The sequence below is a fragment of the Muscardinus avellanarius genome, assembly GCF_963383645.1.
Source record: "Muscardinus avellanarius genome assembly, chromosome: 7".
Lineage (NCBI taxonomy): Eukaryota > Metazoa > Chordata > Mammalia > Rodentia > Gliridae > Muscardinus > Muscardinus avellanarius.
The window spans coordinates 27,946,482-27,969,112 of NC_137793.1; the positions used below are offsets into that span (position 1 = coordinate 27,946,482).

At 55.4% G+C, this 22,631-nt stretch overlaps 1 protein-coding gene across 1 annotated transcript; it reads left to right on the forward strand.

The window, feature by feature from the left end:
• Window positions 1-876: 876 nt before the first annotated feature.
• Window positions 877-20,997, forward strand: PRSS38 (serine protease 38; the record flags this gene model as incomplete). The annotated part of the gene is made up of 11 exons (XM_080698665.1): window positions 877-1,262; window positions 1,708-1,982; window positions 2,897-3,039; window positions 3,255-3,431; window positions 3,564-3,605; window positions 9,582-9,738; window positions 12,651-12,731; window positions 14,091-14,193; window positions 16,495-16,566; window positions 20,131-20,221; window positions 20,908-20,997. The coding sequence occupies 11 exons, from the start codon at window positions 877-879 to the stop codon at window positions 20,995-20,997; spliced, it is 1,617 nt and encodes a 538-aa protein (XP_080554791.1).
• Between the last annotated feature and the right edge of the window lie 1,634 nt (window positions 20,998-22,631).

Below are 22,631 nucleotides of genomic sequence, written 5' to 3' on the forward strand. Positions count from 1 at the left end.
GTGACTCACCACTAAGTTTTAGGTATTTCCTGCTTCTATGGAGATGACGTTTACATTTTGCCATTGTTATAGCTTCGATCTGGAACGTCCCCAAAAACTCAGGCATAAAAGACTTGGTCTCCAGCTGGTGTTGCTACTGAAAGGTGGTGGGGACCTTAGGAAGCGGGGCCTCCTTGCAGGATGTAGGTCACTGGTGATGTACCCTTGAAGGGCATACTCCCTCTTTCTCTCTCTTTCTTTGCTTCTCAGCCACCATGACATCAACAGCTTTGCCCCACCAGTCATTCTCTGCCATGACATTCCGCCTCGCCACTACTCCAGAGCTAGAGTCAAGTGGCCATGGTCTGAAAGCCTTGGAACCATCATCTCAAGTCAGTCATTCCTCCTCTAAGTTAATTTTGTCCAAGTATTTTGTCACAATCACAGAAGGTCGAGTACATCACTGTTATGTATGAAACTCTCTTATCTATAAAGATTGAATTCTGAGCTTTATACCAATAATAGACTGAATGTTTATGCCCTCCACCAAAAAGAATTGATACAGGGGAATCCTAATTCCTAGTGTGTAGGTCTGCCTGTCTGATAGAACACCAAACCCACACATGTTGGGTCGTGGGTAGGCCCCTCTCACCTGCCCAGATTAACCGTGGCATCCCAGTGAGGCATGCTCACCTGCTGGGGGCACCATATGCTTCTAGGGCTCAGGACCTGCCGGGTGTTGTCATCGGTGACACCACAGCACCTGCTGGGGGCGCCACGGGGTCAGCAGGGTTCCCGCGCCAGCCTGCGCTCCCAGCTGGGGGCGCTATCACGTGTCGAATCAGGCGTCTTCACCTGCTGAGGCGCAGTCACCCGCCGGGGGCGCCCCTCGACCTCATGGCCGCCCCTGCGTCTAGCCTATATGCACCATCGCGACCTTCTGTCCTGGGGTTCCTGCTGCTCCTGCTCCTGAAGGTCCCCGCCCGGGTCGCAGCGGCGGTACACGGACACACCAAGAGCCTGAGCAGCGACGTGGGTAGGTGGCCTCCGGGGCATGGCGGGTGCCCGCGCCCCCGTGGCCCTGACGGCCCTTCCCACAATGCGCCCTGTCTCTCGGCAGCTTGTGGCCGGCGCGTCGTGCAGGGAAAGATCCTGGGCGGCTCGCCGGCGGCGGAGAGGAGGTGGCCGTGGCAGGTCAGCGTGCACTACGCGGGCTCACACGTCTGCGGCGGCTCCATCCTCAACGAGTACTGGGTGCTGTCTGCCGCGCACTGCTTCGGCAGGTGAGAGGGCGCGAGGTCGTGGGCCAGCCAGCACGACGTGGCCACAGTAGCCTGGACCGGTGGGTCCCGAGGAGCAACGCCAGGTTACCAGAACATAGCCCTTCTCTAGGGTCCAGGACCGGTCAGTACCTGAGAGTCTGGCCTCCACTGGCAGAGCCCCGCCCCAGCCAGCTGCTCGGTCCACCTCAGATGACCCCACAGGGTGAGGCCTCTGCGCTAGAGGCCTCGCATCACCTGGCCATCTGAGATCCCTGCACTGGAGCCCGCTGCTTCAGGGCAATCTCTGAAGCCTCCACGGGCCCAAGTCAGAACATCTTCGGGCAATTCTTTCACAATCAGGTGGTACTCAGCGAACTGTGTAGTAGGAGTGGGTTTTTGACGACGCTAGTGGTGGTAGTGATGGTGTGCGTGGGGGGGTTACTTGCAGCGGCATCTGTTGCCGCAGGGAGAAGAATATCAAAACCTTTGACATATACGTGGGCATCAACAACATCACGAAAGCCAGCAAGCACACCCAGTGGTTCGAGGTGAATAAAGTGATCCTGCACCCCACCTATGAAAAGAACCACCCCGTTGGGGGGGACTTGGCGCTGGTGCAGTTGAAGACCGCTATTGAGTTTTCTGACTCGGTGCTCCCGGTCTGCATCGCCCCTTCTAACTTCACACTTACCTCAGCCTTGTCTTGCTGGGCTACTGGATGGGGCATTGTCTCTCAGCAAGGTGAGAACAAGGGCGGCTGTCCTGAGAACAGGTAATAGAAAGGTGTCCCAAGGGAAGGGGGCAGAGGGGAATCGAGGGGTGAGCAATTTAGAAGGATGCAAATTATAGAGAATCCATTAGAAATGCTAGAGATAAAAATGCGGTATCACCTGGCATGGTGGCTCCCACTTGTAATCCCAGTACTTGGGAGGCTGAGACAGGAGGATCACCAGTTCACAGACAGCCTCAGCTACTCAGGCCCTCTGCAACTTAATGAGACCCTGTTTCAAAATAAAGAATAAAGAAGAGGGCGGGGGGGGGGTATAGCTCAGAGGCAGAATGCCCCTGGGTTCCATACTTAGTACTGCAAATACATACATACATACATACATACATACATACACAGTATCTGAGATGAAAAATTCATGGGATGGAGTTATCAGCCATCTGAGGACAGCTAAAGGGGGAAAACAGTGAACTTAAAAATAGGCCAACAGAAGCCAGGCGTGGTGGCGCACGCATATAATCCCAGCATTTGGGAGGCTGAGACTGGAGGATTGTGGTTCACAGACAGCCTCAGCTATTTAGTGAGGCCCTCCACAACTTAGTGAGACCCTGTTTCAAAATAAAGAAGAAAAAATAGGGCAGGGGGTGTAACTTGGAGGTCAAATGCCCCTGGGTTCCAACCCCAGACCCGCAAAAAAAAAAAAAAAAAAAAAAAGAGGTCAACAGAAATTAAACAAAGTGTGTGGGTAGACTCCCCTGTGGCAGGGGGTCTGGGGTGGGTGAGGAGAGCATGTGTGTCCTTCCACTAGTGGGTGGGGTTCTTCTGTGTTGGCTAAGTGCCCATGGGTTTCCCTGCTGCCTCTTCCTCAGGGACTAGAACCTCACCTACTCTAAGCAGGATGCTGACTTTGTCGCCCCTCTCCCCACAGGCGCTACCACAAACGAGCTGCAGGAGACCCAGATGCCTCTGATCACCAAGACCCTGTGCCAGATCCTCTATGGAAACCCGGCTTACATCCAGCCAGACATGCTGTGCGCTGGGGACATCTTCAATGTGAAGACTGTGTGTGAGGTATGTCCCCACCTGACTGGTTGGAGTTGGGACTGGATGGAGGATCCCAGGGGTGGTGGCATACAGATGGCGCTGTGCGAACACCTCATCCCTGCAGCAGGTCTCAGTCCTACATCTCCAGGGAGGGGGCTGTGTGAGTGGTGGGGGGCACCCTCCCTGCATCTGAAGGGTAGGCCCTGGGCTCACAGATCACAGAAAACCCTTTTCATTTGCAGGGTGATTCTGGGGGCCCACTGGTGTGTGAACTGAACCATACCTGGTTGCAGATTGGAATTGTGAGCTGGGGCCGTGGGTGTTCCCAGCCCTTATACCCTGGAGTGTTTGCCCGGGTCTCCTATTTCTCACGTTGGATCCGTTATAACATAGAAATGACACAAATTCCTACTCCACTGGTCCCTTCGCTTTCCTCTGCTCTGGGGGCTGCCTTTAGTGTCCTGTGGCCACTCTGGCTGGCCTGGCAGTGTTGTGAAGTCTGAGCTTCTCTCTCAGGCTTCCTCATGACCACATGCCTTGTTGCTGTCCAGCTGCAGCCCCCCTCCAGCTCCTACCAGTCTCTGCAGAGCCAAGTGAGGCTGGATGTTGGACCCAGATGTTGAGTCTGTGGGGAGCTGAGAAGAGGAAAGGGAGGAGGGTTAGGGGCTGCCCAGGAAAGCAGAGGAGATGCAGAGGGAGAGCCAAGAGCTTGGGCTGAGTGCATCTGAAGTTTGATATGATTATTAAATATTTGTGGAGCAAACATCTTGGAAATTTTGTATTGGTCCTCCTCCTCCTCCTCCTCCTCCTCCTCTTCCTCCTCTTCCTCCTCTTCCTCCTCCCCCTCCTCTTCTTCCTCCTTCTCCTTTTGTGTGTGTGTATGTTAACTGGGAATTGAACCCAGGGGTGTTCTACCTCAGAGCTATACCCCTAGCCCTATTTTTTACTCTTTATTTTGAAACAGGGTCTCACTAAGTTGCAGAGGACCTCACTATGTAGCTGAGGCTGGCCACAAACCTGTGATCCTCCTGTCACAGCCTCTTAAATACTGGGATTACAAGCAGGTGCCACCATGCCTGGCTCTTTTTTTTTTTTTTTTCTTCCCTCCAGTACTGGGGATAGAACCTAAGGACATTTACCTCCAAGCTACACCTCCAGCTCTATTTTTTTATTCTTTGTTTTGAAACAGGGTCTCACTGAGTTGCAAAGGGCCTCATTAAGTAGCTGAGGCTGTCTTCAAACCTTGATCCTCCTGTCTCAGCCTCCCAAATGCTGAGACCAAAAGCATGCACCACCATGCCCTGCTTCTTTTCTTTACTCTTTTCTTTTTCTTTCTTTCTTTCTTTTCTTTTCTTTTTTTTTTTCACTACTGGGGATTGAAGCTAGGGGCATTCTACCTCCAAGGTACATCCCCAACTCTATTTTTTATTTTTTATTTTGAAACGGGATTTTACTAAGTTGCATAGGGCCTCACTAAGTAGCTGAGGCTAGCCATGAACCTGTGATCCTCCTGTCTCAGCCTCCCAAGTACTGGGATTATAAGCATGAGCCACCACACCTGGCTTGCAGTGGCTTACCTCACAGTTGCAATGTCTGCACAGAGAATGAGAGCCCATTCATCCTCTCATACACCTGCTGTCCAGGTGAGGTGGCTCCCTCATCCTGAAAGGAGAAGCACAGAGGAAATTGAGCCACCAGGTGAATGTGTGGGGTGCAGCCAAAGCTGTGAGGCAAGAGGAAAAATCATTTTTTGTGTGTGGTACTAGGGATTGAACCTGGGGGCATTCTACCTCAAAGTTACACTCCTAGCCCTGATTTTTTTTTTTTAATTCTTTATTTTGAAACATAGTCTCACTAAATTGCAGAGGGCCTCACTAAGTAGCTGAGGCTGACACACTGACCACGAACCTGTGGTCCTCCTGTCTCAGCCTCTTAAGCATTGAGATTATAAGCATGTGCCACAACACCTGCCTTGAAAACTCATTGTTTAAATGAGTTATATGTTAAACATATAAACAGAAAAGAGTTTTGAAAAAAATTGTGTGTGTGTGTGTGTGTGTGTGTGTGTGTGTGTGTGTGTGTGTATGTATTACTGGAGATTGAACCCAGGGGCATTCTACCTCTGAGATACACTACCAGTCCTATTTTATTTTTATTTTAAAACAGGGTCTCGCTAGGTTGATGAGAGTCTCAGTACTTGCTGAGGCTGTCCTCAAACCTGCAATCCTCCAAGTGGTCACTGACAAGGACACTTGGGCCCAGGACCAGGAGGCTGTGGTGGTGTGGGCCTGTTGGGCTTCTGGATGTGGGCAGCCACCCCCAGCCATTTACAGGAAGGAGAGTAGAAAGTGCCCCAGAGCAGTAGGACAGAATGGTGTGCTGGGCAGGGAATGGGGGCTGTTGCTGGTCTCAGGTTCCACCTGCCCAACCCAGAGCAGCATCCTTAAGCCAGCCACAAGTCCCTGTGGAGTAACAGCATCAGCTCCCACCAGCCAGACAGCTGTGGCCATGGTCCTGCCCAGCACCCATGGCTACCTCTCATTCCCTGCCTTGCCCAGACCCAGGCCCACGGGGTGAAGAGGGGATCTCCAGACTGTGGCAGAATCAGGAGGTCCTACAAAGAGAGGAGCTGGGGAAGCATCAAGTCTGGGCTCCCCACCACCATCCCCAGCTCAGCCCCAGCCTGATGTCTCCTGAAATTTCCAGAACTCACTCCCTCCCTCAGTCCTTCCCACAGAGCCCTCCTCCCCCACTCCCCCCTCCCCCACACTGAGTCTGCCCTTCCAAGCCTCTCCTCTCCCCAGGTCTCTCTCAGCCCCTTCCCCTCCAGGCGTCTTCTCTCCCACCCAGGGTCCCCCCGCCCGCCTCCCAGGCCTCGAGTCCCTCTGGCCTGTGCTTCACAGGCTTTTCTCCCGCCAGAGGATTCCCCAGGCTTCTCCTCTAGGGGCCTCCTTCCCAGGCCTCCTTCCCAGGCCTCTCCTCCCCCTAACCTGCCCCCAGGCCCCTCCTCTCCCCTCCTCTACTCACAGGACTCTGGCTGCCCCTCCTCCCTCAGCCGCGGCAGAGCTAGCCAAGCTTCTCAGCTCCTAAGTGGGGCTCTTGGTTCTTTACGAGTCTCCCACCCCATAAAAGAGATCGCCGCTGAGCTGTCCAGACCTCTGGGAGCAGCTGGCCGCCCCGCAGTCCTGAAGGCCCTGAGGGGGTGGGCGGGCAGGAAAGGGCTCCCCCCCACCCCCAGCGCGGGAAGGCCTGCGGTCACTGGAGGAGCCAGCCATCCTGGCCGACCAGGGACCAGGGACGTGCAGGCGTGCAGGCGGGAGCGTCTGTCTTCTCACCTCCCTGCCGGAGCCCTCTGCTGGGGTGGGTGAGGACGTAGGAGACCAGAGAGGCTGGGTAGGTCCCCTTCGGGGCTCCAGGCCTCATGGTACATTCAGAGGGATGGGAGGGGGGAGGCTGGTGGACAGCAGATGCCTTCCGATTAATAAAAAGTTTGATGGAAATTTCATATGTTGACTGGGATCCTAAACATTTTCCAGGAACATCTGGCAGAGGTTGGAACCGCCTGTTTATGTTCACAATGAGAACATTTTTTCCTACGCGGTCCACCGCGATTGTCTCCTCTCCTCTCAAGGAAAGCAGGGAGGACAGACGCCCTTGGGGCAGAGGCTCCGAGCTTCCACGCAGCAGCCAGGCCCAACCCTTCCGCTGTGAACCCAGGGACCCCTCTCCAGAAGCCCCACCCATGGGCGGGGCCTCTGCGGATTCTTCCCCAACCCACTCACCCCTAGCCTCTGCCTCTCAAGAAGTCTAAACTGGTCTCAGTGCCTACCTAGGGCTTCAGGGATTCTGTGGGGCCCACAAGGTGCCCAAGTCCTGGGGAGGAGGCTGTGGGGTGGGACATTGGGAGAGGAGGCCGACCTTCCACCTGGGCCGCAGTCGAGGCTGAGGGTTGTGTCCAGCCTTCCTTGGCTGAGCCTGGGACCCTCAGGTGTCCAGCAGGGGCAGGCACTGGACTGCAAAGGGCCTGTCACCACCGGGTTGCACAACCTGAATGGTGTGGTGGGAGCCTGCAGTCAGGGGAGGGGTCCCAGTTCCCTGTGCATCCAGGGGAGGGGTTAGCACCTTAGCCAATATGAGGGCTGCTGGGGAGGGATGTGGTGATTCTGGTCCCCACAATCCTGCCAAGGTGCCAGGTCCCCCTAAACCATGCCAGACACCAGCCCCCCAAACTTGGGGCAACTGCAGACATCGGTAGTGCAAGAACCCCAACATTGGGACCCTTCTGGCCCTAAATGCCCTGGGCGCTGCTGCCATGGGATTGGGGTTTGGAGGCCAGGGGCTGGGTCTGCCAGCTGGGGCTCAGCCCTGCCCCACAGCCGCACTGTGCCGTGGTGTGTGGTCCTTGAGGGAGACGCTCATTTATTTTTCTTTCTTTTTCCCTCCTCTTCCTTTTAATAAAATTCGTCAGAGTGGAAGGCAGACAGTACCTCGGTGTTGGTTCTGCTTGTGTCCTTATAAAATATGTGTGTACAGGGTGTTGCTGTGGGGACTGGGGAGGCCTGCACTTCCCTCTTTGGCCTCCCTGGGCCAGGGGAGGGGTCCCAGGGCACAGAGCTCAAGCTAGACCAGGAAGACCATGGGAATATTTCTGTGGAGCCGTGAGGGCAGGCTGAGCCTCTTCCCAGGACCTGGACTCTGTCTGGGCTGCAGTCCCTGCCCCCAGAGCCTGGGAGTACCCTCCAGTACTGAGGGGTGCCGCACCTGGAGAGCCTCCTCAATGAGCCCTGCTCCCTCGACTCTGGCTCCTGGGAGAAGGTCCTGCCCTCTGGGTCCTGGGCCTGACACCCTACCAATTACCCTACCAATCAGATACCCAAGTCCGGGTATTCAAGACCTAGAGAGGGGGCTGGGTGGTGGAGGATCCCAGGGTCTCCTTCCCTAGCCCCTGCCAGGTGGCCTGGTCAGGGCTGCATTATCAGGTGTTATCTCCAGCCTCTATCTCCAGCACTGATAGGGCCATCAGCCAGCAGGGGGGAAGGCAGGCTGCTCTCTGCAGGGCAGCCCCTGACCCCACACAGCTCCCCCTCCCCACACTCAGACCCCCACATGCAGACCCCTCCTGAGAGGCTCTGAGGCATTTGCTGTGCCCCAGGGCGGGGATCCAGGATGGGGGCCCCAGGGTTTGCATCCTGGCTGCTCTCTGGCCATCTGGTTGAGAACTGGCTTCGCTCTTAGAGCCTACTGTCCCCTGAGCCAAGACCCTCACCTGTAGCAATCCATCTTCTGGACAGGCCCCTCTTGAGGACTCACTCTGGCTACCTCACCCTTCCCTCTGCCTTAGACACCCTGCCCAGGGTCCTGGCAAGCTTTCTCTCCCGGACCCTTTTTCTGTACCTCTTCCTGTTCAGTCCTGTCTCCATTCTCACTCCACACTTCCTCTATATGTCCTATAGTTTAGAAATGCCTTCCCCTTGGTGGGGTGGAAGGACTCCCACATGTCCATCTCTGGGGAGAATCTCTGACCCTTCTTGAGGGTCCTAAGCCCTTTGCCCTGGCCTCTCTCTCTGAAACATCCTCCAGAGACGCATCAAGGTCCCGAGAAGAAAGGCTCCTTCTCCAGGCAGCCTCTCAGAGCAGGTGTAGTGGCTGGAGCCAACCAGGGACTTAGGAACCCTCAATGGAGGTCAGTTTCCCTGAGAGGGAAGAAAGGAAAGAGGAGGGAACAGAGAGAATGACAGGGGTGGGGTGGAGGGGAGGCATCTGGACTCCACCCTGCAAGGCAACCAGGGATGCTTTCCAAAGGCAGGAATGTTCAGTGACCCCTTCCTGAGGGCCCTGGCCTGGCCTGGCCTGTCCGCCCTGTTGTCCGCCACACTGGGTCTGGGCCACCATTGCCACAACAGAGGCCCCAGCCTTCCCTTTCTCGGCAGCCCTTCCTGCTGGGGCCAAGCTCAGCTGGGGTTCAGAGCCAGATTCAGAAGCATGAAGCTTTCTCTTGGATGCTCCAACTTTCCTGGAGTCAGGGGTGGCCTGTGGGACCCATAGAATGCAGCAGAAGTGACATGTGTGTCCTTGTCCTGTGGCTTGCAGTGGCCACGCTGCAAGGTTGCTATAACTGCACCATTGAAGAGATCCTCACACAGAGAAACTGAGGCCCAGCTAATAGCCAGCCCTAACTGCAAGCCCTTGCCCTAGGAGCCTGTTTCTATGGCTAAGCACAACCTTCTGAGGACTACCCTCTAGCCCCCTGGGGAGAGGCCCCAGCCGGCTGCCAGCCATCCGGAATCCTGACCCCCAGGAACTTAGAGCTGAATCTTGACTATCTATCGGTTGACAAATGTGGATGCCTAGGGTCAGTCACTCGTTTCAGGATGGTTCATTGTGTCACCAGAACGTGTGTCTTAACATCCTCTGGTGGTGACTTTCTGGGGCTCCAGGGCATGATCAGTCATCCATTGGTGGGCTGACCCAGGCCCACTGAGGCACAAGCTTGTGTGCACAGACATGGACGCTTGCCTTAAGAAATACCCCTAACTGGGTCCTGAGCTCAACTTGCCTTGCCACTGCAGGGACAGACTGCCACTCCCACTACAGGGAGAGGGATGGTCCCTCCACCCGGGGAGAAGGTGGGACATGGGCCACTGCCCATGTCTGGAGGCTGTGTGGCCCACAGCAACAATACTGTCATCATCCGGGGCCAAAGAAATGAGAGTAGAGTTTCTGTGGGTAGGGCAGGTCAGGAGGGCCAGGGGCCCTTGACCCAACTTATATAACCCTGTGTGTCCCCATCAGGTCTGCCCTGAGGAGGCCACATATCTAGGGTACCCCCCCAGTCCATCCCTGTTTACCTCTCAGAAATGAGGTACACCCAAATGGTATTGCCCACCCCACACCACCTTTGACCTGTCTGTGGCCCAGCCCACCCAACACCAGGGACAGCCTGTGTGTGTAGCAGATGGGGAAACTGAGGCCCAAAGAAACAGTGAGGAGAGCCCTGGCTCCGTGTGGCTCCTCAGCCCCTGGGTTAGGCCAGAGGCATGCCTGGAGCATTGGGAAGATGCCATCCATCTGTCCACCTGGCCTCTGAGAGAATAGTCCAGGCCCAGGTGGGCAGGGGAGAAGAGTCCTGGCCCATCCCACAGACAGCAGGAGCCACAGTTTTGGAGGCCATTACCAGAGTGGACAGGAGGGCCAGGCCTCTGCTCAAGCCATGCTCATCCCACACATGAAAACACACACAGGAACACATTCACATACACGCATATTGTATACACATGCACAAACACACTTGAACATAGCGGCACACAACACATGCCCGCACCTCTATACACAAGCACACTGACACACATGTGAACTCACACATACATGCATACACATCTGAGCCTGCTCATGCACACATCACACTCAAGCACATAAGCATGCACAACCTATACACACAAGCACACACACGAATACACGAGCACTCAGATATGCACACATAAGCCCACTTGTGTACACATACACATATCTACATGGAGGAGCACACTTATGCAAAACAAGTACACACATGTGTACACACATGTACACAAAGCACACACAAGCATATTCATACACACATACAATTCATGCCCACACATGCAGACACACATATACACTTGTGGCTGCCAAACCCAGCATGAGCAAACCTCAGCATTTCTGGCCTGGGCCTTTCCAGCCTGGCCTCTATCCCTTTCCTCTGCTCTTGGGAAGCTTTGTGGGAGGCCAGGGGAGGCAGCCAGCAGCTGGACCCCAGACCAGCCCTGCAGCTTGGCTCCCAGGAGGGAGGACGCTGGGGCCAGCCAGCACGTGTGAGAGGCCAGGCGACCCCCTGCATGGGCGCACGGGTGGACCCCAGGCCTGATTTATGAGGGGGCTCCCGCACATGTGTCAAAGATGCCGTGTTAAGCACCAGCATAAAAATAATATATAGGTTACCACAACGTTTTTATGACCTTCCCCAGCCCTGCCCTGGAATGCCGGAATCCAGCAGGTGAAATAACACGCGTTTCAGCGGTTGCAGCCGGTGGCCGCAGGGAGCCTGGGCTGCAGGGAAGGTTTTCCTGGGTCCAAGTCCTTGTAGGAAACTGAGTCAGACACCAAAGCACAAAGGGTTGGATGGAAATTGGATGGGAGATCTCCTGAGCCCCGGAGGATCCGCAGCTGGGAGGAGTCACACGGGATGTCCTTGAGAGGGGTGCCCGAGGGGGTCTCTGTGCATCTCTTCCCATTTTGTGCACCTGCTGTTTGCCCCCAGGGAACACAGGACCCACAGGCAGGCTGCAGGAGTGGACACTTTGGGTGTCTGGGGAGGCTCAGTGTCTCTGGGAACCTTGTCAAGGAGAAATAGCTCTTTACTTAGTGACCCCTCAGGCTGCCGGCTGGAGGAGGCAGGCGAGAGGAAGCTGCAGAGATCTCGCTGACCATCACTGGCTGCTGCCCTGAGACAAACACCCTCTCATCTGGCTTCTCCAGTAGCGGTGCACTCATGCGTCTGCCTTCAGGTTAGAAAATTCTTAGGATTTCCCCTCACCACTGAAGCTGGGAGATAAAGGCATAGACTTCTGCAAGATGGCAGCCCCTAGTGGGCGGGCACTTTGTGGACCCAAATGCCTTGACACCAAGCCCAGCCCACTGCATGCTGGAAGACAGTGGATCTGGATGCCCTCTGGACACCTTTCAGGAAAACATACAACTACCCAGAGCCATCCTGCCTGGACAGAGTTCCACAGCTAGGGAGGACAATGGACACCAGGGTTGGCTATGGCAGGGTCTTGGCACCCGGGCATGTGAAGAGGCAGACCAGACCCCAGTGGGCTGAAGGAAGCCCCACCCTTGTCCTGGTGGGGCCTGGGCTTCCAGGTGCCCTATCTCTGGGACCCTTTTCATTGGGCCTGGTCTGCTGCCTGGGACTACTTGGGCAATGTCTTCCTGGTCCTGGTCCTGGCCCCAGGCCCCTGCCTCTCTGTCCTTGCTGGACCCTCCAAAGCAACCACCTGGGCTATCAACACCCTTGGAAGGGGCTATGATGCTGGACTCAGAGCCAGGGCTGACCCCTGGGCTAGGGGGCAGTGAGGGTGTGGAGGGCCATGGGATGGCTATCTGACAAAATTGGGCTGGGGCACATGGAAACGGGGGAGGAGAGGTCCATGTAGAGCCCTCCCATGGACGAGCTCAGTGGGCATCTGTGGGCAGACACCTGTCACCCAGGCAGGACCCCACCATAGCCTCAGCTAGGGCCAGGATATCCCTGTCTCCCCTCTGCTTGGTCTGGCAAGTGCTGCAGCTCCATCCTTGGTTTCCCCATCTGGCAGGGGTGTGCTACTTACTGAGCCCCAGTGGGCCCTCAGTCAACAGGAGTGGCCCCTTCCACCCGGGGCCTGGGAGAGCCAGCAGCTGGCCCCCACAGGGAGCACAACAGCCCTCCCTTGGCCTCTGCAGGCCTCTGGGCCTCCTGGAAGCCCTCCCTGGAGAAGAGCTGTCTGGTTTACAGACAAGTGCCTGAGTCCCAGTAGATCACCAGTGAACCACTGAATTTGGAGGTGCTGCCCGCATGGGGGTCACACATCACAGGGCTGCAAGGTTGGAGGCTTGGCCTGGATCTCAAGGGGTGGGTGGGTCAGGGAAGGAGGCCCACCTGAGCAACAGGGCCTCAGGAGCTGCCATTGAGGCCCAGCACATGGCCAAGGGGCTTGGAGGCCAAGGTAGGCCAAGGGTGCCACAGAAGGGGAAGTAAGCCTGCCTTACTCAGAGATGCAGGAGGAGAAACTGAGGCTCAGGACAGACCAAGTGTAGGGACAATTTGTAGGACTGGAGGATGCAGGGGAGGCGCCAGGGCATGGCCTGCCACGCCCAGACTCCTCTCGGGGCAGCCTGGCCCTCCACCCTCAGTCAGGCTTCCCAGAGGACAGCAGGGCAGTGGACAGTCCTGTAGGGTGGAGGGAACAGATACACCACTGCCCACCAGGAGCCCAGAGGGGACAGGCTGAGGCCATGGCGAGGTTGGCATTTAGACCATGAAGTCAAAAAGGCCACCACAGTTCAGAGTCTACCTGGGGCTCCAGAACAAGGCCACCCTGTGGGCCATACGCCGCGGCCAGTGGCAGCAGACAGGGAGACCCAGCATTGGGGTGACACAGAGGGGGAGGAGGCTGCCACCTGCTCTAGTGCTCTGCCCATCTCTGCTCCCTGTGCCCCCGTCTCTAAGTCTCTGCTTCCCTCTCTCTCTTTTTTTTTTACTATCTCTGTCTCTGTGCCTCTGTGTTTCTTTCTGTGTGTCTTTCTCCCTAATATTGATCTCTTTGTCTCCCTTTCTCTATTTGTCCCGTCTCTCTGTCTTGCACTCTCTGTCTCTCTCTAGATTTGTGTCTCTCCCTATTACTCTGCCTATCACCATATCTTTGTGCCTCTGTCTCTGTCCCCTAGACTCTGACTCTCCATGTCTTTCTGTCTCTATCCCCCTCTATCTCAGTCTCTATATATCTACCAGTCTCTTGAACCCCAACACATGTGATCAGAAGCCCCAAGGCACAGGCCTGGCGGCCTGGAGTGTCTGAGTGTCTGCTGGCTAGCACAGCCCTCCTGGGCCCGTGGGTGGATGAACCCCAGGCTCCCAGCCTCAGCTTCCAGGAGCAGCTCCAGCACCTCCATCCACCCAAGCTGGGTGCGTGGGCCAGGGGGCAGCACAGCAAGGCTTGGACTGAGGAGAACACCTGCCTGGATCCAGCCCCGAGGCCGTGGCCCCACAGACACCAAGAGAAAGGAGAGAAATGCAGCCGACAATCTCACAAGGAGACGGGAAGAATTCCGAGAATTCTCAAGGGGAGGGAGAGCCCAGGACAAGCCAGGGCAGCTGCCAAGCAGGAGGGGCCAAGTGTGTGGTTTCTCCCTGGATTTCAGAAGTCTAGGAGAGCACTACTACACTTATGATTAGCAAAAACACCTCATCTGCAGTGGCTCCTGCACGCTCATTTTCTGCACACGGGCACAGTCTGGGCCTTCTGGGTCATCTTCTCCAGCAAAGCCTGACCTGGGCCACTTCCTCTGACCTCTCTGTGTTAAAGCCCCAGCCCCAACTCAGAGAAACACCAGGTTATCACAGGCCCCAGGAGTTCAGGGGGGACAGAGGGGACCCCAAAAAAGAAGCATGGGGCAGGCAGTGGCAAGGTGAGACAGGCCTGGCCAGGAATAGGCTCCATCCCATGGTCCAGGGTCCAGGGAGACCGAAAAGAAGGTCTTAGGGCCAGGGAGGGCAACATTGAACATGGCCAGGTGTGGGCAGGACTATAGGGCCAGCTGGAGTGCACCTGACTAGCATCTAGGATCTGGGGAGGGTGTGGAGCCAGAATGATGGCTGGCCCCATCCCACCTGAGTGTCCGGGGTCACTGAGGGAGGCCCTCTGAGGCTGGCTCCTTAGCATGCTTTCTGGGGACCCAGGAGCGGGACCGAGGTCCAGGAAGGACGGTGGGGATTGGCCGGGGTGGGGAGGGAGGAACATGGTGGTGGGGCCTGCATCCCCTTGCCATGCTTTTACCCTAGAAGGCCTAGCCCCTCTCCAAGTTGGGGGCTGAGGCTGCAAATAGGGCAGGGTTGACCCCTCACCCCAGCCAGCACTACACCCAGAGGACTCTGTCTCTCTTTCTGTCTCTATCTTTCTCTGTCTCCATCTTTCTCTGTCTCTGTCATTATCTTTTTGTCTCCCAGTCTCTCTGTCCCTCTGTCTTTATGTATCTCTCTTTCTGTCTCTATTTGTGTGTGTGTGTATGTGTGTGTGTGTGTGTGTGTGTGTGTGTGTGTGTGTGTGTGTTACTGGGGATGGAACCCAGGGGCATTCTACCTCCTAGCTATGCCCCCAGCCCTATATTTTATTCTTTATTTTGAAACAGGGTCTCACTGAATTGCAAAGGGCCTCACTAAGTAGCTGAGGCTATCCGTGAACCACGATCCTCCTGCCTCAGCCTCCCGAATGCTGGGATTACAAGCATGCGCCACCACGCCCAGCTCTTTCTTTTCCTATCTTCCTGTCTTTGGCTGTAACCCAGTCTCAGTCTTCCTGTCTGTCTCTGCCTGTCTTTGTCTTTCTCCCACTGTCTCCCTGTTTCTGTCTCCCTGTGTCCCTGGCTTCTTGTCTGTCTCCCTGTTTCCTTGTCTATCTCTTCCTGTATCTCTGTTTCCCTTTCTCTATTTCTCTGCTTCTGTATCTATGTCGCCATCCCTCTCTCCGTATTTCTCTCCCTCTGTCTCCCTCTATCTCTGTCTCCCCGTTTCTTTCTGTCTTCTGTCCTCGTCTCTCCCACACTCCTCACTCAAGTCTGCAGATCTTCCAGTGTTGGTCGCAGCTCATGTGGCTCTGTGGTTGCTAAGCCACCTCTGCCCCAGCAGTGTCTGCCAGCATCTGTCCTGCAGGAGGGTGCGCGCCTGTGGGGTGTGTGGGGAGAACCCCAGCGAGAGGAGACTGAGTGGGCCAGCTGGAGGCCAGAGTTGACGCTGGTACTGAGTCTGGGTGATAAGGGTTTCCTAGCCACCTAGAATGGGCTGGCCAGGACCACGCTTGCAAGATAGAAAAAAGGGAACCAAGAACCTTGTAGCACCCAAGAGAAACAGCGAATGATGTATCTCAGAGGCGGCAAGCCACAGAGAGAGCAGGACAGCCAGCAGACAGTGCCCAGTGCTGCCCTGCCCAGAGGGGTGGCTGCAGCACCAGGAGAAACCAGCCCAATCCCAGGGCCCATCCACAGCTTCCTGGTGCCCCTAGGAAGTCCCCACCTGCCCTCTCAGTGCCCTCCCTCCACTGTGTCCCATGCATGAAAGATGACCCCCACCTGGGGAGCTGGTGGGAGGGCTGGTGGGGCTGGGGCTGCGTCAGACTTCTGCACAGAGTTGGAGGCTCCAGTGTCTGTGCCCCTTGGAGGCACCTCACCATCTCCCTGCTTCCTGGAGTGGATATTCTTGAAGACAAGGCTGCCTGGGGCTTCTCCTCTCCAGATGCAACTATGGAGTGTTCTCTGTGTGCTCCAATGGAAAGAAAACCAGACCCCACCGAGCCTGGCCTGCCTTCCCAGGCAGCAGGGCTGCAACCTCCTTCCTGCAGGCTCTGGAGCAGGAGGTCAGATTCAGGTGCCAACCCTGACAGACGACCCAGCCAGCCTGCCTCTTTCCCTGCGATGGCGGCACCCTGATGCCTCTGCATCTCTGGCATCTCCCCTTCCCCCCACGAAGGCCTGGTGTAGCCCCAGGCCCACCCAGCCCTCCTGGCCAGCTCCCCAGACCCAAGCCAGAGGAGCATGATTTCATCTTGCTGGAATCCAGCAGCATGCAGTATTTATATAAATATTCCCCTGCCCCTGCCCCTGCCCCTGGAGCCTTGTGGAATGACGTGCGCTTTGAGGCCGCTGGGTCTCCTCCATGCCCACTCCTGAGCTGCTGCTGGCCTCCTGGCAGCCTGCTCTGACCTCTATCTTCTCCAGGCTGCAAAAGGGCAAGTTTGGCCTCCCCTCCATGTCCAGACCTCAGATTGGAGGCACCTGGAGGTCTCCCAGGTCAGTCTACTCTGAGTCCAGAAAGGTTCCTCTCCTGGTGAGCATTGTCCCTGAGGACACCCCATGGAAGACAGAAACCTTTCCCTCTGGGGGCCCCCTCAGTCCTGGCACGCAGTCCTGGAAGACTGCCTGCAAGAGGGGTGGTGGTTTAGGTGGGTAGATGAGAAGGTCCCAAGGGCCCAGGCAGGGATCCTAGGTCTCGACGGGGTGCGGGCTTCAAGATGATCCAGTTGCTGGCCATGGTGGACAGAGTGTGGAGCAGCAGGTGGGTGGGAAGGCATGGGAGCATGCATTGAGCACCACTGTGTACTGGTGCATGAAAGCAGCTGAGATGCCAAGGCAGGATGGGGTCTCGGGGCCCCGCAGACAGGCTTGGGAACCAGCCCAGCCGCCCCAGCAGAGCTGTCACAGACTTGGCAGCAGTCAGGCTCGGGCCGAAGGAGCTGATGGCTGTGGGGGGGCCTGGAAACAAGTATCCCACCCACATGAGCCCTGTAATGAAACCTTTACAGCCCACATCTTTCTGGATGTCACATGTTCATCCTCCTTGTGTGAGCCCTGCTGAGCTATTTGGCAAGGGAAACTTCCCTGGGGCACGGTAAATGTCACTGGCTGCAAACGCTATCGATGATACTTACCACCTCTGCAGCTAGCCACTCTGGATCCTCCAGGGGCCTTCCAGCTCACCCTGCCCAGGGTCAGGCCAGGTGGGGGTGGTTCAGAGCTTTCTTCTGTTTACTATAGACTTCATGAAGCTCTAGCCTTCTCTAGGGCCTCAGGTGGACCTAGCAAACATCCTCTGCCAAGTCCTTCCCTTGAGTGGGGCTTCAGCCCGCAGGCCTGACTCCAGACACCACAGGGGGCCCAGACCCATGTTGGAGGCGTGGGCCAAATTCCCGTGGAAACCCAGGTTCCCACAGATACAAGTCACAGTGATAGCTGTGTGGCCCTGTCCACCCACCCAGGACTATACTCCTTTCAGTAGCTGATATTTTGGGTTTTATTGCTCCTTTTCCATAGATAGCATTCCTTCACAGATCCTCCTAATGATACTTATTAACGTTTATTTATCTGTAGCCTGAATTATTTCTTTCTTCCAGTGTCAATTTTTTGGGGAGTCTATTTTCCTCAAATCTCACCTGCCACAGAGGGGTCTTCACTGTCCCACCCTGGAGAACTGAAGGGAGGGGCAGGCATCAGGCAGGCTCCCCTGCAGCTTTCTTTCCTGTGCAGCTGGTGTCTGCAGAGGCTTCTTTGTGGTTGGGCTCTGATAACCTTTTCTTCTTTCTGTCACATAGCACTAGAATAAAAGTCTGGAGGTCCTTATGTGAAGCCAAATAAGAAGGACGGGTACTGTGTGATCTCACTCATATGACAAATCTAAAAGAGTTGCTCTTAGAGAAGTTGAAAATAGAACAGTGGTTCAGGGGCTGGGGAGAGGGGGATGGAGGATGGAGAAAGGTTGGTCAGTGGGTGCTAAGTTGCAGTTAGGTGGGATAAACAAGTCCTGGTGTGCTACTGCCTTGTAGGATGACTATAACATATACCTACAGGTAATATTAGTAGATAATACATAACCACGTATCTATATAACCATAGGTAATATTAATAGATAATAAACATAATAGATATATAACTATCTATAATGTAACTATAATAGATTAAGGTAATTATTAGTAGATAAGAGCTATAATATTTCAAAAATACTAGAAGGATTTTGAATGTTTTTGCCACAAAGAAATGAGGATTGCTTGGGGAGACAGATAGGCTTACCCCCATCTGAGCCTAAAAAGGGTAAACACGTAGGTCAAAGCATCGCACAGTACCCCACAAACAGATACAGCTTTTAAATGCCCACAAGAAAATATAAATGCTTTGGTTTTCTAAGCACAAGCTCGACTAGGCGTGGGCCACTCCTCTAAGTTCAGTGTTGCAGCGCTTCAGGACTGCTGCAGCTGAGGTGCCTGATGCTCAGGGCTTCAGGTGCTCAGCGGGGAGGAGGGCTTGGAAGACAGGTGATGGAAAACTCAACCACCCTGGTGTACACCAATGACACACCGCTGAGCTACACCCCAGTCATTGGTGGTTTGCTTTAAATAACACAGATACAGCAAAAAACAAAGGTTAGTGGGAGAGCACAAGCTTTTCTAATATTGCTCCAAAAAAATGTGCCTTCTGTAACCCCTCATGATGACCGCTGTGGCTCTGCTGGGAGGCTGAGAAGGAAGGATCGCAGGTTTGAGGCCATCCTCAGCAACTTAGTGGGACTTTGTTTCAAAATAACAATGAAATAGGGGTAGGGGTGTAGCTCAGAGGTAGAATGCCCTGGGTTAAATCTCTAGTACAGAGAAAGGAAGGAAGAAAGGGAGGGAGAGAGGAAGAGGGAGGGATGGAGATGGGGAGAAAAAAAAGGTAGAAAGAGAATCAACCTGTTTTTGGTGATACATATATATATATATATATGTATATGTATATGTATATGTATATATGTATATGTATATGTATATGTATATGTATATGTATATGTATATGTATATGTATATGTATATGTATCCATCCTTGGCATATTTTGGGGAGTACAGCGTCAGATGTCTCCAATTTACTCTTAAATGGTCTGAAAAACAACCACCAAAAGATGTGTGCACTTTGAGAGAGAGAAGACCCAGCTCTGGCCTTAGCTTTGAGAGGCTCTGGCTCCTAGAAACAGTGAGACTATAAGTGTGCTTTGCTTTAAACCAGGGGTACCTGGCCGGCATGATGGAGCCAGCATTCACTAGAGGCAAATAAATTTTACAAATGAGACATTGCTTGGGAAAGTCCAGGGAGATCCTCTTGGAGAGTGAAGGTCACCTTAGGATAAAATTCACCCTGAGTCCCTGCTCCTAAGGACTCCACACCCGCCCAGCCCCAGGATACCCCACCCTAGCCCCAACCTTCAGGAGGGGTCCTTCCTCCAGAGGACCCCTCCCAGGGCCACCTGTCCCCCACTGCCTTTGTGCAGTTGTCTCCAGCCTTCCTCTCCTCCCTCTCCCTCCTCCCTACCTCCTGTCACTCATTCCCTCTCCCTTCCCTTTCCTCTGTTCCTTTCCCCACACCCTCCCCCTGTTCCCAGTCTCCTCCTCCTTCTCCCTCCTCCTTCTCCCTTTCCCTTCCCCTGCACGCCTCCCTCTCCTTTCCCTCCCCCTTTCCCCCTTTTCTCTTCCCTCCCCCTTTCTCTGCTCTCCCACTCCTCCCTCTCCCTCCTCCCTACCTCTCTTTATCCCTCTCTTCCTTCTTGGATCCCCTCCCCTGCTGCAGGAGGTTGGTCACTGGCTGCCTGCTGGTAACCACAGCAGGAGCTGGCCCTGCACCCCCAGCCCCAGCCGTTTCCATGGAGGTGGGACCAACACAAACAGCCCAGGACCCCCCACCTCCAGCCTGGCCTGGGGGAGGGTCTGGGTGGGCAGATGAGGTCATCACCGCAGGCCCCCCACCAGGCCCAAGGGGGAGTGTTTGTTTGGTCTCATTTCCCTGGCAACCTGATAGACCCCTCCTCCACTCTGGTCATGCCCCCTCCCCCACCAGTCCCACACCTGGTCACAGCGGAAGACCCCAGGCCAGAAGCCTGGGCTACCAGGAAAAGGCTGTGCCCATCAGCCCCACCTCCTCAACTGTGGTTTGGGAAACCGAGGCCACAGTCTAGCAAAAGAAGCAAGGCCAGGCCAGTATGGGGCTCTGTCCCTCATTTAGCCTCTTAGCTAAGGACTCTGCCCCAGTTCACCCTGGGGCTCTGTCGCAGCCTGCCCCAGCTGCAGTCTCTGCCCCAGCCAGGGCTCTGCCTGTGCCCCCTGGAGCATCTCCCTGGGGGACTATCTGGTCCTGGACAGCCTCCAGGGAGGTAGCAACGTGGGTCCAGCTCTGCCAGGGTCAGCCTTGGAGCTGGACCTTGCCCAGAGAGCAGGGAGGAGCTTTTGGAAGAGCAGAGTCTGCTCCTGGGGAGAGGGGGGCAGCCAGGGCAGAGATGAGGGAGGAGGCAGAGACCCTGGTAGAGACGGTGCACTGAGGCAGGCAGCGGGCTGTACCCCAGTGTAGATGCGCTGGCCCTGTAGGCCAGGACACCAGCAGGCCCTGGGCAGGTTCTTCTCCTTCTACTCCTGCAGGGTCCTGGGGAAGGGAGGGGCCCTCCCGGGGTGGGGTCAGCCAGGTAGGCCACTGGGAAGGTGCTAAAAGAGCCTGAGAAGGGGAGACTCCAGGGTAGGGCCAGTCCAGTCCCTGTGGGCTTGGAACTGCTGCCCACACCACCCCTCGCCCCAGCATCCCTGGCCTGGGACTGTGGCTGCCTCCTGCCCTTCCCAACTGCAGCGTCAGGGGAACACCTACAGTGTGCATCCTGACCAGGCCATGAGGGCACCCTCAGGAGCCTCCATAGTCCCCAGGCCCCTGACACGATGAGGTCAGCCAAGGATCTGCTGTAGCCCGTGCAGCTGTGGGCTCATGGGCAGGCCTACGTCCTCCTCCTCTCCTGTCCTCCTTCTTCTGCTTCCCTCTCCCTCCTCCTCTCTCCTTCCCCTTTTTCTCCCCCTCCTCTGTATTCTTTTTCCACTACACTCCTCTTCCTCCTCCCTTTCCTCCTCCTCTGCCTCCCTCTTTTTGTCTCCTCCCTACCTTCATTCCCCAGTTTCTGAAGTCAGCCTTGAAGTCCAGGCAGAATTCAGCTCAATACCTTCTACTGCTCTGCACACCAGAGGCACTTCTGAGACATTACCTAACCTGCCTTCTTACCTAATCCCCCAGCAATCTCTGCTGCCTGCCTGCCAGGAGGGGAGCCAGATGCCTGTCTACATGGCTGTGGAGCTGCTTGGGCTGGGCAGGCTTGCCTCCAGCCAGCCACCTGTGTGTCCTGGCCTGTCTCTCTACCTGCGAAGGGCCCCCGCAGCCCACAGCTCAGAGCCTCCTGGTGCCCACTCCTCTTCTGTCCTCTTCACCCCGGCTGGCCCAGGGATACTCCATGCTCTGGAACTGTCTGGGAGCCTCTTCCCCATCCTGAAGGCAAGGTCTCACCTTTGCAGACATGGCCCGATGGATGGGGCCAGCCTTCTTTTCTGCCTCAGCCGCTGGGTAGTGGAAACTTGTCAGCTGGGGAGGCTGAAAGAGGGGCAGGCTGGGGGCACTGTAAAAAAGCCCTCCCCAGGGGACAGAACCAGACTCACTCACCATGTGAAGCAAGCGAGGTGGGCAGGAAGAAGACATGTTCCCAACACATCCCCACATGTGTGCACATACATGCATATACACTGACAGCGACACACAGGCATACAGAGACACAGAGATACAAATATGCACATGTGCCAGGCGTGGTAGTGCACTCCTGTAATCCCCGCGCTTGGGAGGCGGAGACAGGAGGATCTCGCTGGTTCGGAGCCAGCCTTGCTGGCTTAAGAGACCCTGTTTCCAAATAAAAAAAATATAAAATAGGTCTGGGAGTGTAGCCCGGAGGTGAAGGGCTTCCAGGAACCCCAGTACTACCAAAAAGAACCCCCCCAAAACAAACAAAAAACAAATATGCACATGCACACATAAACACACACTCATATGCATGCACATACAATATGTATGCAGAGATGCATGCACACATGCATGGATGTAGAGATAAACATGTGGACACAGTAACACATGTACATCGAGGTATGGGAAATACCATGTATATGGATACACATGCACAGACATGCACATACCTGTGCACACATGCAGACACTGACACATGCACAGACATGCATGCATGCATACACAGACACTGGCACCCACACATGCACATACTCAAATGCACAGAGACATAGACACATGGCCCCTACACATACTTACACACAGGGACACAGATGAATGGACTGAGTTTCTCTGAGCACATATGTACACACATGGACAACAGACCTACCATGCACACTCAGATACAACCATACCAACATAGTTGCGTGCAGACAGGTGCATGGCTGGCTAGATGCCTAGGGCATCTATCCCACAGGGAACCTCAGCCTGTACAGCTGGACCCAGGACCCCAAGAGACTCAGGTGTCCAGAGCAGGCTCCCCA